Genomic DNA, 15,966 nt, shown 5'->3' with positions numbered 1-15,966 from the left:
CTCCCCCCAAAAGCTCACACCCCAACCACATTTTTTTTTAAATTGCTCCTTCTTTACATTCAGTGGTTCCATTTTTTGTCAGCCAAACTATTCATATCTAAATTATTTCTAAGTACCCCTACAGCTAAGCCTGTTCTATTGCTGTTTTAATGGGTTTGTGTGCAAATATTTTGTGAAAGATGGTGTAAATCTTTTTAAGACAGGTGGCTTCATAGTTTTATTGTCACAGTCCATCTACTGTATGTAAATCCAAATTTTATATTCCTCTCACTGTTCTAACAGAACATTTAGCTAGCTAATTGATGTTTTAATCTTATAGTAAGAATTATATTGCGACATGACCCATGAGAAACTATATCATCACTGCAAAATGAAATTCTTTCTTTGCATATCCCATCCTTGGAGGATTGGGGTCAGAGAGCAAGGTCAGCCATGATATGGTGCCCCTGGAGCAGGGTGGGTTGGGGGCGTTGCTCAAGGGCCCAACGGAGGCAGCTTGGCAGTGCTGGGGCTTGAACCCTGATCTTCCGGTCAATGAGCCTTTATCGATGAGCCTTTATTTAATATGAATTAAATATAATTTTTAATGAGCCAGAGCCTCTTTATTTAATATAAAGATGTAACATAATACGTCACTGATAATTCCATCACACTCACAATCTGCCCACAGTGTCTCCACAAACCTCTTGTTGCAAAACCATGATCCACATCATGTGTTCCTTCATTTAGATTTTAAACATGCAAAACAAACAAAAAAAAATCAATATTATATTGCTCTTACAATAACCTTAAATCAGGATAAAACCTGAGGACTCTGGAGCTGTGAGGCGGCAATGTCTCACTATTACCTACTGTGCCACCATGCCACCCTCATCTAAATCACACATCTATAACCACCCTTTAGAGGCCAACCCCACCCCCAACATGCACACAGAGAGAAATCAGACACCTTACAATTCCTGGCGAGAGATATAAATTCTTTATAATGTTTGCTAGATAAAGGGCTCTCTCAAGGGGGTGCAAAAAACTCTTATAGAATAAATTGAGTTTAAAAGCAGAAAGCCAAGAGCTACTACAGTGCAAATAATTCCTTTCCACTTAAATGCTTTTAGCAAAGAATAGCAGTGTGATGGTGTGGAGAGAAAAAAAGCACCTCTCCCCATCTTCTTGATGCCCGAATGAACTTGCCTAGAGGCTTTTAAAAACACACACATAGAGAAAACAGACGAAGAGATGAGGAGAGAAAGAGTGATGACACCTCACAGTATCACTTTTTTTTTCTTAGAAGCACACAAATCTAGCAAAGCAAAAAACAAAATATTCATAAATGTACCATAGAAGACATATGTTTAATTTCTTCATTAACCATAAAGGTTTTTTGATAAACAGATAAACCTGATCAATTGGTAATACGTACAAAAATAAACTGAATACTTACTTTCAAATTTACATTTAAAAAAATGGTAATTAGGGACTATGTTCTACACAATAACATTTTCTTTAATGTATAATAAAATATTTTTTTAAAGTGTCAGTATATTTGATCTTTAAAAACTAATCTTCAATAGAGCCCATCAAATTAAAACTATATTTTTGTTTTGACAAGAATTATGTTAACTTTATTTGGGTTCCAATTGTTATGCAATCATTGTATTAATAACAATAGGATGACAAGAAAACCACATTCGCTGTCTTTATCTTTACTTGTCTTCCCAGATGATACATTCTGATGCTCTGATGCGTGACTGTCTCTTTTCCTGGTTCTGCTTCAGCCTCCGAAGGACAGGAGCATTCCCACTCTCAGCTAACCAGTTTGAGGAACCTGTGGCTGTAGATGCCGTTGGTGGATCTACAGTGTAAGATGGACAGCAGTTACAGGGACCATGAGCACTAAAATTAAAGCTGCTTGAATGTTCACACCAGGCCAAGTTACAATTATTTCAGTTCATTGTAGTAGATTATTCTGATGTCATAGGTTTTGATACTGACAGATGTATATACTTTTGGACTGAATCAGTCTGAAAACACGTGAAAAACTGAGACAAACTTGGTAGAGCTTATAAAATACATCTGGATTTCTAAATAAGCCTCCACAACCTATTGTGGCAAGACCAACCAGAGCCATTTTACATTTTAAACATTTTAAATGTTTTTTTTTTTTGTATTGGTGATTATATTGAATCATGTCAATCAAAAGATCTGGGAGTAAGGAGTGTAGATAAGAGCTTGTTTTTGTTGTTGTTGTTTTATTGGAACTGAGCACTGGATATAAATGAAAAACTTTTACCATGAGATTTTGGGTCTGAAGTGGGTGGGGAGACTTTATCATCTCCAATTGCCCGCCTTCTCCTCTGCAAGACCATCTGAAGCTCCACCTCCCCCACATTACGACTAATCCTCTTCCTGGACGGAATCCTTTTAGGTGCTTTTTTTATGGTGTCCTGAGTGGAAATCAGCCAGTCAGGTTTAATGGTCAGAAAAACAACTACTAAAGAATTAAAGAATAGGTAATGTTTCATTACATTCACTGTCCTCTTTAACATCTGCATGTGTTTGCTCGCACATTCATGCAGTTATCATTTCAGCCCATCATGTAGATATCGGTGAGAAGTTTCTTCTGGTCATTCTCCTCTGATCTTATCACATTTTTGCCTCATTCTGATGTTCGATGTGAACTTTAACTGAAGCTGTATCTGCATGATTTTATGTACTCCGGCCACATTATTGGCCCATTGGAAAACTCCATAGATGAACAAGTGTACAGCTGTGCTAAAATGACCTGTGAGTGCATTGAGGTATATAGTGCTAACTAAAGGTTACCTAATATTTTGTCATGGGTGTGAGTGATGGGGTTAATGAGAAATTCAGAATTGCACAAGTGTGTGCAATTCAGAAAGTTGATGGCTGTAAGAGAACAAGACTATTTACCAGTATTCCCTGCAACTCAAGGACAGCAGATTTCCTCTTATCACTTCTTTGATCCTATGACAAGAAACACATTATACTTATTATTTTACTCTATTAGCAGTAGATGCAAGGATTTACAATGGCAGTGACTGTCTGTTACTTTAAAATCTTGGTATTTTGTAGTATGATACAGTCAGTATATATTCTGAAAAAAATACACAGACAGACTGTAGGTCTAAACTGTAAACACCTTGTGTTTTTCTCCTTTTGTCACACATCTTACATGAAAAATACCATATATACATACATGTATTTTGTATGTCAGTCTAAGAGATATAATTTAATAAACACTAACCGTCCATGAGTCTTCATCCAGTCCAGTCTGTAAGGTAAACAAAAGTGATAATAAACAACACTTCCATCATTTAGGTCTAAGGTTAACAAAAACATAATATAGTTGTTCTAAATCTATTTACTTGTGGCAGTTTCTGAGTGGGCTTCAGTACAATCCCTTTCTTAATTCTCTCCATCATTTCATCCACTGCCCTGGCTTTCAAATCTACAGACATTGCAGGTTCTGTGATATAAAAAAAAAAAAAAAAAGAGCAGACCAGAAGTGAGTCAAATTCATCCCTGCAAAGTAAAGATTTTGTATAATGGAGAAATAGCTACACATATAGCTCTTACTCTTAGAGTCAGTAGTATTGTTTCCAACTTTCCTTCTATTCCTCAAAGCATCCAGTGGGCTAAAGGCATATGTCAATATATTTATCATAATGTAGGTATGTTTTAGCGTACTTTATTATGATTGTTTATTGTGTATACTTTACATGTGATGATAATGGTGAATAATAGGCATTTAGCATCTTACTCAATAGGACTTGTAGAAAGCACAGAAGGAGGAAGAGGAGGAGGTGGTGGTGGAGGAGGAGGTGGAGGTGATGGTGCTAGTGGTGGTGGAGGAGAAGGAGTTGAAGAAAGTGGAGCTGGAGTGATTTTCTCTTCACTTGATAGGCTAGATTCAGTTAGAGGATTCTCTTTGGCCGTTTTCAGCATGTCCTGAAGCTGCTTAACTGAGTACATATTATGAAATTATGTGCAGTTTTGCATGTCATGTCACATTAAACCCTCCTACTTTTAACATGAAATTTGTCTAACCTAATTATACTAATGTTAACACAACACAGTTGGCCTCACCTTCCTCCTGCAGTGCTGTCACAGTGTTTTGCGAATCTCTCCACTGATTTTCTATCTTCAGCCTCTCTTTCATGTTGGTCTCTAGCTGTGCTCTGACCATCTGCAGCTCAGTAAGAGCATTAAACTCCTCCATCACTGCCTGAGACTGACTCCTCTACAAGAGAGAGCCACAATCCAGGAGGACATTTAGGATTAAGATAAAAGTCCACATAAACATACAAACACTCAGACACAATCGTGAACCAACATCATTCTTGGTAACACTTAAAAGATTGTTGTTAGTCTTACCTAACCCATTGCCACGTTCTTGGTGGCAATAACTTACATCAGTTTTTAAAATTAGTGTGAGATTTTTTCTTTTGAAAATATTTACTTTTACATTAGAGTTTATTTTGAGTTTATACTTTTCTACTTCAATTTAAAATAAAGAATCTGAAGCTGTACTTCGCTGTACTACATTTCATTGTCTCACAAACATGATGACTGATTCACTGACAGCATTGTGCAATATTCATCTGTGCAGCCTTCTCTGTGCCACATTTTGATTTTGCTTATAGTGCAAATGATGTATGTAATAGCTGTATGCGCTTCTCTGTGCTATCTAGCTTCTAGTTTTTTAGAAGAGCAATTACACTTTTCATTTCAAGAATTTAGGTACCATATTCTCTCACACATGCACACACCTGTTGTTGATAATGCAGACGTAACTCTTCCAGCGCTTTGCTGACCTGGGCCACCTGCTCAAGGGCTTGCTGAAGTTGTGTGTCAACTTGTACATTGTGTACCAGGGCCAGGCTCTGCCTCTGGCTCTCTTTCTGCTTCACCAGGACCTATACTCATTCAATCCCAATTAAAAATAAATGTTAGCTCTTATAATAATAAATCAAATGCCTTGTTAGTAGATATGTGCATTCTGCTGTAATGCTGTCTTTTTAGTGTCACTCTTGATTTCACAAAAGTGGCATAGATGTGTAACAAAAAAGGCACAAAAGTGAAACAAGAATAATTATTAGGTTAACAGCAATCACAAAAATTCAGTCCTTCTACCCATTTATTACCCCAACTACATTCCTGCATTCAAACCAACTATTGGTTTATTGACTGTGTGAATGAAGCCAGTAATTATTTGGTTTCTTTAAACAAGGACAAAAGTACTAAAGCAGTGAAACATCCCTGGACTCCACCTACAAAAATCACAATGATTCATCTCATACAGAGAAAAGGAAGGACCTGTATAAGACCCTGGAAGTGAATCTGTTTTGGTTTCAAATCATATTTTTCACTTCTCACATGTATGAAGAGCTCTTAGTTTGCTACATAGCCACCAGAGTTGTACAGTTCAACTGGTGACTCTCACACCAACTGCATTACAATTAGACAAAAAAGCCTAGTTTTGACAAGTGAATAGTTGCAGCTCTTTGTACAAAGACAAGCCAGCATTTACTTTCTGTTTGGGTTAGGCCTTCATTAGACTCTTTGTAACAGAAATTCAAATAAGGAAATGAATGTGTTTTGAAAACAGGGTAAAACACATAAATGGACAGAACTAGCAATAAAGAGCCTCATTCAAGCTGTTTAGTGTGTGGTGGGCCATTGAGAGTGAGACTGAGTGGGGTGTAAACAGTAGGGGTCCCTTTCACAGGTGAAATTCCCCCCTGCAAGGCCCTCATTATGCCATCTGCAAATGGTGAACAATGCGGACAAAGGCAACAATGATGGTGGCGGATATAAAGTGTCAGCCAAGGACAGGGGGCTAAAAAGCTTCAGTTTACAAACTGCCATCTTGATGGGTACTAATTATTGCGGAGGGGTGTGGGGGTGAATGCAAGGAAGCGTTCTGTGCTGAGATGCTCACTTAGAATGAATGCCAGAACAGCTGGCATTAATAAAAACAACTGTGTGTGTGTGTGTGTGGATCCCATCATCCCAATATACACAAAACAAAAGGGTTGTTGTTGAAATTGTGGGAAATAGACATCTTGCCTCTTACTTGCTACTCTTGCTACTCATACTTAACTGAATGACAGACAACATGCTTTCTGTTCCTAATATACATTTATTGACCAGGCGTACTAATAGCTAGTCTGACCAGATCACCCTTGTGTTTATTTGTCAATAATTAGAATATGTAGAGGCAGATGTAAATAAATCCTCTAAATATGGTTCACAATATATATTAACTCAAGACGAGCCTAAAGGAAAATCATTTCTAAGGCACAAATAGAAAGTCATAGCCCTAGACATACCATACTTTGGCAGAATAGGAATGCCACTACCTGATGTGCAAACTCTTCAGCATGATGCCTGAGTCCTTCCTCCATTTCCAATTTCTGTGACATCTCTGCAAACTGTTCCGTAACAAGCTGGGATACTACGCTCAACATTCACACATAAATATGTACAGAAAGAGGGAGTGAGAGAGATGAATCACATAGATACATAAAATAGATCAAATAGATTATGAGTTTTAAATAAATAAATAAATAAGCAACGCAGCAAATAATAAAAGGTTCAATTAGTTGCCAGTCACCTCTTTTAATTTTGTTCACTGTTCGACTTTGTTTAGATAACTTCCTTAAAATGGCCTCTTTCTCCTGAATCTCCATTTCAAGCTGTTGATGTTAAAAATGCGGCGCAACACGTCACATTCAGAGAATATAATCCTTGCAAAAACATTAGCAATATCACATTTGAAGCAATGCACCACTCTCTCTCTCTCAGCGTGTTCTGTACCTGTTCTTTCAGTTCTTCTTTTTCTTTTTTCAGGAGTTGTACCTGCTCAGACAATTGCATCTTCTCCCCCAAGAGCTGATCAACCGAGGACTGAAGCTCTGACAACATAATGGGTATATAAATATTATTAATATAAAAATTATTTTAGTATATAAACACATATAAAAATGGTTTGCAGTTAAAATGCTTAAGTAATGAGCAAAAGTTTTATTATGAACTTGCAGCTACAATGCAGTTAGGAGTCATCATATCACACAGGTTCCCAAAACCCTGTACTTCACATTTTAGTGTTTTTGCTATTCTGATAATTTGCTGATTATTTGGATTATATATAATATAGAAAGAAAGAAAGAAAGAAAGAAAGAAAGAAAGAAAGAAAGAAAGAAAGAAAGAAAGAAAGAAAGAAAGAAAGGAAAAGAAAAGAAAAGAAAGATGGTAACAAGCTCTGCTTTAGTTTGGGAAGCATTTTTGCTATAACAGCATGTCTCCAAGTGTTTTATTGCTTGACATATAATATTGCTGATATTTTTAGATATCTATTATATTTGTGATATCGTTTTGCTGCTCAGCTGTCAGGTTGTCAGTGTCACCTTTTTCTGATGGTTTGTAATTTTGTTTAGATTTGATAAATATGATTCATGCTACATGAACTTCATATACAATAAGTGTGTAGCATTTCAGTGGAGTGTGATTCTGAAAATAAAAGATTACCTCGGATCTGGGCCTGACTTTTGAGGAGAGGCTCTTCCGCCAATTCCACTGTGTCAGAAGCAGAGTCATTTTCTAGGTCCAGGTTCAGAGAGGCCAGGTTTTCAGGCAGCTCTGGAATCAAGGGCAGGAGAGCCTGACTTTTTCTCTTTAAGACCTTGTTCTCTTTTGTCACCTGTGAGTTCAAAGGGAATGTGTTGTGACTAAGGCAGCAATACAGTATTGCAATAATACTGCATACATTCACTTATTACTATGAAATAGCAAATGCTGCTTCTCTATATGCTGCCAGTTTGTAGTTACAAAAATTAACCGTATTAATCAAACATATTGACTGTAGAAATGAGGGAAGATAACCGATAACTGAACAGGGGACAGATTGATTTGTGTTGCAACTGCTAAATCTATTTACAGCTGAACAGCAGATGACATGTTGCATGAAGTCCCAGGAACTCACATGGTTTGTAATTTTCTTCCCTCTTTTCTGACTTTCACTTCCTGTTATCATTTCAGTCAGTAAATCGTGTTACATGAGTGTTTTATTACAAATTGACATCAATGTGTCAGTCAAAGTATGCACAGACACCTCATTTTTCAGATATCTATATCACATCCACTCCAAATGTAAATATAAAGAAAAAACTTTAAGCATATGTTTTAAGATTATAATTAAAATAATGTATTTCAGAGCCTTGCTAATTATAATTGGTTGATATGTTCACCATATATATTCATATTTTTTTATTATAATGATAGAAAAGACCTTATAGTAGGGGATCCAGAGCCTATCACAGAAACATTGCATGTGAGTAAGAATACACTCTGAATGGAGCACCAGTACACCACACAGACACTCTCACACCCGTTTAAGATTAAGGACAATTTAAGGGCAGTCCATGCTTTTGGAAGGTCTACACACACGGGGAGAACTTGCCAGTCAGCTACCCAAGCTCAGGAACAAAAGCCCTTTTTCTATCTGGACAGTTTGTTGAACCCACCTTTAAGGCAAAGGCCTCAGCGTTCTCTCTGCATGAGCGTTCAATCTGAAACTGAATCTCCAGCAAGTTTATCTCCTTCAGCAGCTGAGTGGATGCTAATATGTATTCATGCAGAAAAGGATTAGTGCAGAAAAGGATTAGTTAAGCCCAATTAGGAATTTTAAAAGAATATAATATATATATATATATATATATATATATATATATATATATATATATATATATATATATTAGCTTCTGTGCATACTATATTTATAATTTAAAAAAAAAAGTGAATCAACCTCAGTTCTGGACATTAAAAATGTCAGGCTCTTTACTGGTATACAGAAGGACTACTTGTGTCAAATAACAAAGCTGCTTGGGTCAGCTCACCTTCCTCCATTTTGGACAGCCTCTGATTAGCTTCATCCCTTTGCTTCTCCAAAATCTCACACTGCAAATGTTATTAATAATAGGGTAAAATGATTAAAGAAAGTATTTAATAATGCAGGATTACAGCAATGTTTTAGCAAAGCACCTGAATGTCTTGTTCCTCTTCTGAAGACAGGGCACTCTCATCCTCAGATTCTTGGGCAGAAAAAAAAAATTAAAAAGCAATTAAAAATACATCAGCAGTTAAGGTTCAGTAACAGTTACTCGATTGTTGTGAGTTCAAATTCCATGTATAAGTCACTGTTGGGCCTATAACAAGGCTGCTAAACTGGAACATGATTCTGCCTCACTAGTCAGTGTGAAATAAATGACATTTCCAGTTCCTTCATTCTATGGAAGTTGACATAAAATGAAACCAAAAGAAATGATATATCTGCACACATTCACTGAAGCTTTTGGAAATTTCCATGAAAAAGTGTGTTCTCCAGTGTGAATCATTAAAATGATTTTGATACACTGTGTATTCATAAGTGGTAAATTCTCTAACATCATGTATTTAGAAATATGTAAGAAGAAGTGCGAGCATGTGCATGTGTGCTTAAGTTAAATACTGTAGAAGTAAAAAAAAAAAAATTTAAAGAAATTTGTATACATGTAAGTGACTCGAGAAAAGTGTGTGTAACATTGTCTAATATTAACTGTATGACAAATTTAGGATTACGGTAACTCATAGCCCTTATAGTAACTTGCACTATCACTATAACTCCTTCACACTTGCTTTTAATAATAAAGCATTCATTTACAGTCCCATTAGAATCTGAGATATATGCATACAAATTGCAAAACAAAATCTCTGCACCTTACCGAAACTTTTTCTATCTGTTCCTGAACTCCACATCTTCGTAACAATCCAGAACAACTATGAGAAATAACTTCGAATTCTGAATGCTGAACAGGAATTACTTACAGAGAAAGTACTAACAGAAAGCAGAATTGAAACTTTTTTATTCATGTACCGTGGAGTTTCGACAGCTTACATCCTTCAAGTGCTTGTAGACGTTAGAGCAAAGTTTATTTTCAATCTGTGTCATAAGTGTAAATTTTAAAGCCAACTTGGATTCAATTTTCTTGCTCACTCTCTATAAGTAAAGAATACAAAACCTGAAAAGGTGTAAGAAATACAATTCAGTTACAAATTTCCCCCCTCTGAATGATGGATGGTTTTTATGTCTGCAATAAAAATGTAAACTTTATTTCATAGTATTTTGATTAGTGGAGCTGAATACTGATGGATCACTACAATTTGTACAGTTTTATATGTAGTGTATGAATTATATAATATATGTGCATCATATATTATAATTGCATTTTAATAGCACAGTATGAAATAAATTAGTTTGAAGCATAAACTCTGACTACTGATATCCCAACAGTGATGACATTGTTGAGAAATGTTATTTTAATGGATTTCTATGTAACTTAAAGCTGTAGGGCAGATGTGTACGATTTGATGTGTTTTTTTCCTTATCTGTTATTATATTATCTATCTCTATTATAGATAAATAAATATAAATTTATTCCTAATCATATATGTAGTTTTTTGAAGGCATGCAATGTGAGCTCTTTCCTTTGAGCAAATTAATATTGTTTATGATTGTCTCTTTATTTGTTATATACACAACCATGCAAGTTTAGTAACATGCTTTTCAGCTGCCTGTGTCATAAAAATAGAACCAAAAAGAATAAAAGAGAATAAAATAAAGAATAAAATGCAAAAGAAAAAAAATCAATTAAAAAAAAGCAGAATTAACTGTGCAGATGGGAAAAGTAGGAAAGTATATGGGATAATATAAAAATGTATATGGTATGAATGCAGGTTGGTGGTTGAACAATATGACAGTTATGAATAAACTGCAGAAGGTCAGATGTGTGCAGTTGTAGTGCAAAATATATGCTGTGCAAAAAAGTGTGTGTTTAGTAGTTGAGGCCAATGAAAGTACAGATTCGAGGTATTGTCCTGGTTGTCCAGATTCGAGGTATTGTCCTGGTTGAGGGCCTGTGGGAAGCTCTTCATTATTCTCTCTGTGTTTGCCTTCAAGGAGCAAAGGCACTTCCCTAACTTCCCTAAGAGAAGAGTCTATTCTTCAGGAAGTAGAACAATGCTTAACAGAATGTATCATTTAATCATGTAATAAAGTCTTGCCTTATTTTTACTGATGTCTCGTGCTCAGAGGCCCAAAGATCCAATCCTCTATAGATGCTGTGAAACAAATGGTAAATATTATAGGCATTTAGAAAACTGTTAAAGCTGTGTATCACTATGTACTAGGACCACTTTAATAGTCACTGATTCCTCATTTATAGTCATTACCACTGTGGCAGCATCACTCCAGTGCCATATTTTGTTGGTAGCCACTTTCTCAGTAAATACAGTCACAGGTCAAGCTGACTAAGATCAAGGGTGCTCATAAATCCATACTTAAAAATGTATAAATAAATAAAATAAGGTCCAAGCCTTTTCTTTTAGGAGAGTGATGATGTGACCTGCTAAAGATGTGGATAAATCAGTGAGAAAAAAAATGCCCCAAATATTTTCAAAATTACTGTTACTTGTTATTTTGAGTTGTTTGGGCTAGTCAATTACGCTCATTTTTCTCTGTGACCTGCTGCACTCGCTGATTCAGAGAAAAGACAAGCACAAAACCTTAGTGTAAAGCAAAAATAAGAGGTTTTAGTAGCAAGTGAGACCTCATACATTTCACTAAGAAGAATCAAAGCATCTCTTTCTTTACACTGTTAGCGTATTGTCACTTAGATCACATCATTTGGGTTTCTTGCTATTATTCATTGTTCCTTTGGTTGTAATGACAATATATGGTTATTATAGATTTATTTCTATAGATTTAACATCATGATGAGTCGTGACTGGAAATGATATCGCAGACAAATACGAATTTACATTCATTATTATAGCAATGATACTAATATTACAGGAGTGTGTCTGGTCATAACTGTATTGGACTGAGATGCATTACAGTGGATAGAAGTAGGGCAACATCAACAACAAAATTTAGAATTTTTTTAGAATCAGCTTTGTTAACAATAACATCAACTGCAACAGTACAATAACATCATTATATAATAAATATAATATCTGCAGTATATATATATATATATATGTGACAATAATAAATGCTTCTTCTTCTTCTTCATTAAATATGAAACTGTCATAAATGAGTGAGTGGGCAAAAATCTGATATATGTGTATTATATCAGTTGTTTATTGTTTTTGTGTAACATTAGGTGAAGACTCTTTATGCCTGTTATTAATAAAGCTGTCTAAATTACTGTCTTATTCCTCAAGATGTGTCATGTTCAGAGCAACACAAAAGTGGACTTTTGTTGTAGTGTATGATTTCATATCTGGAATAGGTAACACATGAGCAAGTAATGCAATCTTTAGTCCAATGGACAACTGTGAGAATATTTCAAATACAAATAAATCACACAAGGCCAAATGCAGCCTAGCTGTAATTCGGATTGGCCTCATGGTGGCACCATGACTCCGTCAAAAACAACCTGTTGCTTGAGACTGCACAAGTGAACATACTTTGCTTTAGTTGGTATGCTGTGGATGTTTCTTATGTTCAGTCCCCTGTAGCAGTGCAGAAGTAAAGATGTTATTTGAAAGTTTAATACCATGACAATGATCAATGGAATGATTAGTTGACATTGAAATAGTAAGCTTAACTGGGCTTTAAAGATAATAAAATAAATAAATAAAGATAAACTGTGCTGCTGTCTACTGTAACTATTCCATATGGATAATGAAAGAGAGGAAGTGATCTAAACTGACACAAAGTGGTACAGACAGCTAACACAGGAAAGCCAGTCTGGCTGAGGACAAAGTGGTACAGTAAACAGACAGCTGTGTCAAAGCGGATTGGAACAGAACACAGAAGCATGTTTAGTTGGAGGGTACTAAACAAAAACGTTCATGTCTGATTCAAATCTAGATTTTTATCAGCAGCTTTTGGCACTGAATTTTCCTGACAGTTCCACAGAGATCTTAAAAATGTATGTCCCAGTACTGCATAGCTGTTTGAACCCTGAAGGTTCCCTGCACACTTTGCTCACCTCCATTCTGTGTGCCCATACATCTAGCCACTGAGGCTATTTCCCCAATCTATCTGGGACAACCTCTTGCCCTTCTTAAAATCCTCTCTCCCTCACTCACACTCTCTCTGCTGGGATCCGGAAGACCTGCATTAGTTCTGACATGCAGAAACACTGATTCTGTAAGGGTTGTGACCCCACACAGCAGGTCTTGGCAGGGTATTAGTGCAACGCAATCACACATCTGCGTGCCCCAGTCCAACGCTACCCACTGAGTTCTCTGCTCTCTCTGTTCTGCATTCAGCACCCCCTCAGCCCCCTACCCCCCACCACACACACACACACACACACACACACACCACCCCCATTTCAACCCAGCCTCACCAAGCCAGTAACCAGCTTCAAGTGCTGCTTCAGATGTGCACAGCAAAATCATTCCTAATTGGACTACAGCGGGGCTTGAGAGATGACCGATAAAATACACTGTCAGTGCATGTCTTTTTCACATCTTTGAGGCTTATGCTTTAACATCTGTTTTTTTCCATGTGTGTGTTTTTACAAGGCCATATATGCTATTGTGTGTGATATTTGTTCATGCCTATTTTGTTCATCTAATATGTCTAAGCAGACACACACACACACGCACACCTTTGTCTAATTACTATCCTGAAGGCAGTAATTATCAATGCAGCTAATTAATGCCAGGCACCTAAACCCTAACTTTAACCTCAGTTTTGTCTCTTTATTTTTTAACCCTACACACACACACACACACACACACACACACTCCCCCTCTGTCTCATTCCTTTCTGTTTCTACTCCAACCACCTGCGTTCTCGCAGATGTTGCCAAGTATGGATCACGTGATTTGTGTCCCACTGTCTACCAATCAGAAAGACATTGTGAAGGTCTGTATGTGGTGCATTTGGAGGGATGTCCTAAAGGACTTTTCATGGTGTTTTCCTGAAATCAGCAATCAATTTACCAACTTTTGCAAATCAATAGTTTTGATGTTATAATCCATATGGTTCATAATCTATAATCCAAGGAAACTCTTGTTTTGTTTCTGTTATAATCTAAACAGTTCTAAATTGTAGTCATACCGTAGTTGGAAGAATGGATTATTCTTGCAAGTCAGCATTTCTCTGAGCATTTTTGATACTTGAAACTCCGCCCAAAACTCTTGTACCTCTTTCTTATACTCATAAGAAGTGGTGTCCCTCCTCAAGGCTGCCAGTGCCTGCCAGGCTAATGCCTTTCTATTGTGCCTTGAACAAAAGGAGCTTTCGCCCTCTCACAGGCTAGGTTACAGTCTTGCATGAGGCAGACACTCTGGATCGGCCACTCTTTATCTTCTATGGTACATGAGATTACTTCCAATGCCTCTGTCTGCTTGGCACATCCATTTAAATTAGGCTCTATTAGTCCTGCTCCTATCCTACTGCTCTCCTCCTTTCTGTTTTCCAATATATCACTCTCTTTGGCTTCACTCTTGAATTTACCCATACTTTTACACCACTCGTCCACTAGGTCATTCCATCAGGAAAGATGGTGGTGCGCATCACTGCTCCCTGGTGTAGATTTAGTCCTCATTATGTGTTGTCCACTCCCTCTCTTCCAACACTACACTCATTCTCTTTGCGAATGAGAGGCTTTGACAAGTGAGCAGAGAAAGAAGGGATAAGGACAGAAGGCCGGGAGGGGGAAAGGTAGGGCGGAGCTGCTGGATTGGGTCTTATTGCATTCCCATGGAGCAAAAAGTTAATGATGTGTCTTTTATGGTGCTGGCAGATTGTGTGACAGAAAATCACCACAAGTGCCTTTGAGCAGCAACAAAAGAAACAACAAATCTGGACTGAGGGATTTAATTAATCCTGTTACACTTCTTCTTCATTGTATGTTACATTCTCAGTCATCATTCCTGCAAATTATCTGTTAAGTAAATTAACAAAATAAACTGGGAACAATGACAGGGCCATTAAAATAACACCTAATGTGAAAGAACAAAAATTCATGATTCAGGATCATTATTACATTTTATTACTGATTCAAAGGAACAATACTATTGTTAACATTTTTAATATTTGATTTTCTGTCTCTAACACCTTTTCCCTCTTCACTAATCATTTTCCCTCATCTTTCATTAATAAAGGTCACTCATATGCCTGTTCTACCCACTTGGCCTAATCTGGCCTGACAGCTTCATACCGTAATTGGTGCTAAAACCCAGATGGATGGGGCCCTAATTTACTGTTCCTAATAAAGAGAGGTGGCTGAGGGGTGGAAGAAAGGGGGAAGGCTTGATTTGTTGGTTATAGATACAGAAGCTGTAAACACCCCAGGCCTCAGGCCTGACAGTTTGAGCAGGCTTTTGTTCACACATTTGTTTAAAAGAGAGCATTCTCCTACCCTCCCTCCTTTTCTGGGCCTTAGTTGTACCCGATGCTTCAGTCTGGCTCTCTCTCTTACATAGTGCCTCAGTTGCCCCTTCCCTCTCTTGCTAATTTGTTTCCTAGTTAGTATGTCCACACATATATTTGATCTGAATGCTCACACTTATACATGGCTATGTATGTTAGTGTTGATGAACACATGTATGAATGCTCATTTCAATTGTGTGTGTGTGTATGTGTATTAGTGTGTGTTAGTGTATATTAGCGGTTGGGAAGGTTGGGAGCTTGATCCTCTTGTTAATAATGAGGCTGCAAGTTATGAACCCTGCATAAAATGAAGGACAAAGAGGAAGTGAATTTGAAGTGGTTGGTCATTATTCACATTTTCTGCACAAATCTGATTACTTGGTACAAATTAGTCTCAGTAAAAGCTTAGCTTAAAATAAAAATAAATTGTTTAAATATGTCTGCCATTCAAGTGTATTTAAGGACACAAGGACTAAGAACAAATCAGTGAATATGTATTTATTTTGTTTTTCCAT

At 36.8% G+C, this 15,966-nt stretch overlaps 1 protein-coding gene across 1 annotated transcript; it reads right to left on the bottom strand.

Moving 5' to 3' along the window:
• Nucleotides 1-612: 612 nt before the first annotated feature.
• On the bottom strand, nucleotides 613-9,888 carry shtn2 (shootin 2). Its single transcript, XM_058395489.1, has 17 exons — nucleotides 9,780-9,888; nucleotides 9,061-9,110; nucleotides 8,916-8,976; nucleotides 8,544-8,638; nucleotides 7,549-7,720; nucleotides 6,838-6,935; nucleotides 6,635-6,716; nucleotides 6,381-6,475; nucleotides 4,788-4,934; nucleotides 4,105-4,258; nucleotides 3,779-3,980; nucleotides 3,595-3,653; nucleotides 3,384-3,484; nucleotides 3,263-3,289; nucleotides 2,929-2,982; nucleotides 2,288-2,441; nucleotides 613-1,849 (listed from the first exon to the last, which is right to left on the bottom strand). Exons 1-17 carry the CDS (start codon nucleotides 9,811-9,813, stop codon nucleotides 1,701-1,703), a joined length of 1,734 nt encoding a protein of 577 aa, XP_058251472.1. The 5' UTR covers nucleotides 9,814-9,888; the 3' UTR covers nucleotides 613-1,700.
• Nucleotides 9,889-15,966: the final 6,078 nt, after the last annotated feature.

This window comes from Hemibagrus wyckioides, linkage group LG07, assembly GCF_019097595.1.
Source record: "Hemibagrus wyckioides isolate EC202008001 linkage group LG07, SWU_Hwy_1.0, whole genome shotgun sequence".
Taxonomy (NCBI): domain Eukaryota; kingdom Metazoa; phylum Chordata; class Actinopteri; order Siluriformes; family Bagridae; genus Hemibagrus; species Hemibagrus wyckioides.
This window is presented reverse-complemented; position numbering and strand designations above follow the sequence as displayed.

Excerpts from the sequence above, each read along its gene's own strand:
- shtn2 (XM_058395489.1), bottom strand. The coding sequence starts at position 9,813 with ATGTGGAGTTCAGGAACAGATAGAAAAAGTTTCG. Across the intron at positions 6,476-6,634 it reads AGTGAACAAAATTAAAAGAG|TATCCCAGCTTGTTACGGAA; the intron begins GTGACTGGCAAC and ends TGTTGAGCGTAG. Across the intron at positions 3,290-3,383 it reads CCACTCAGAAACTGCCACAA|ACTGGACTGGATGAAGACTC; the intron begins GTAAATAGATTT and ends TTTACCTTACAG.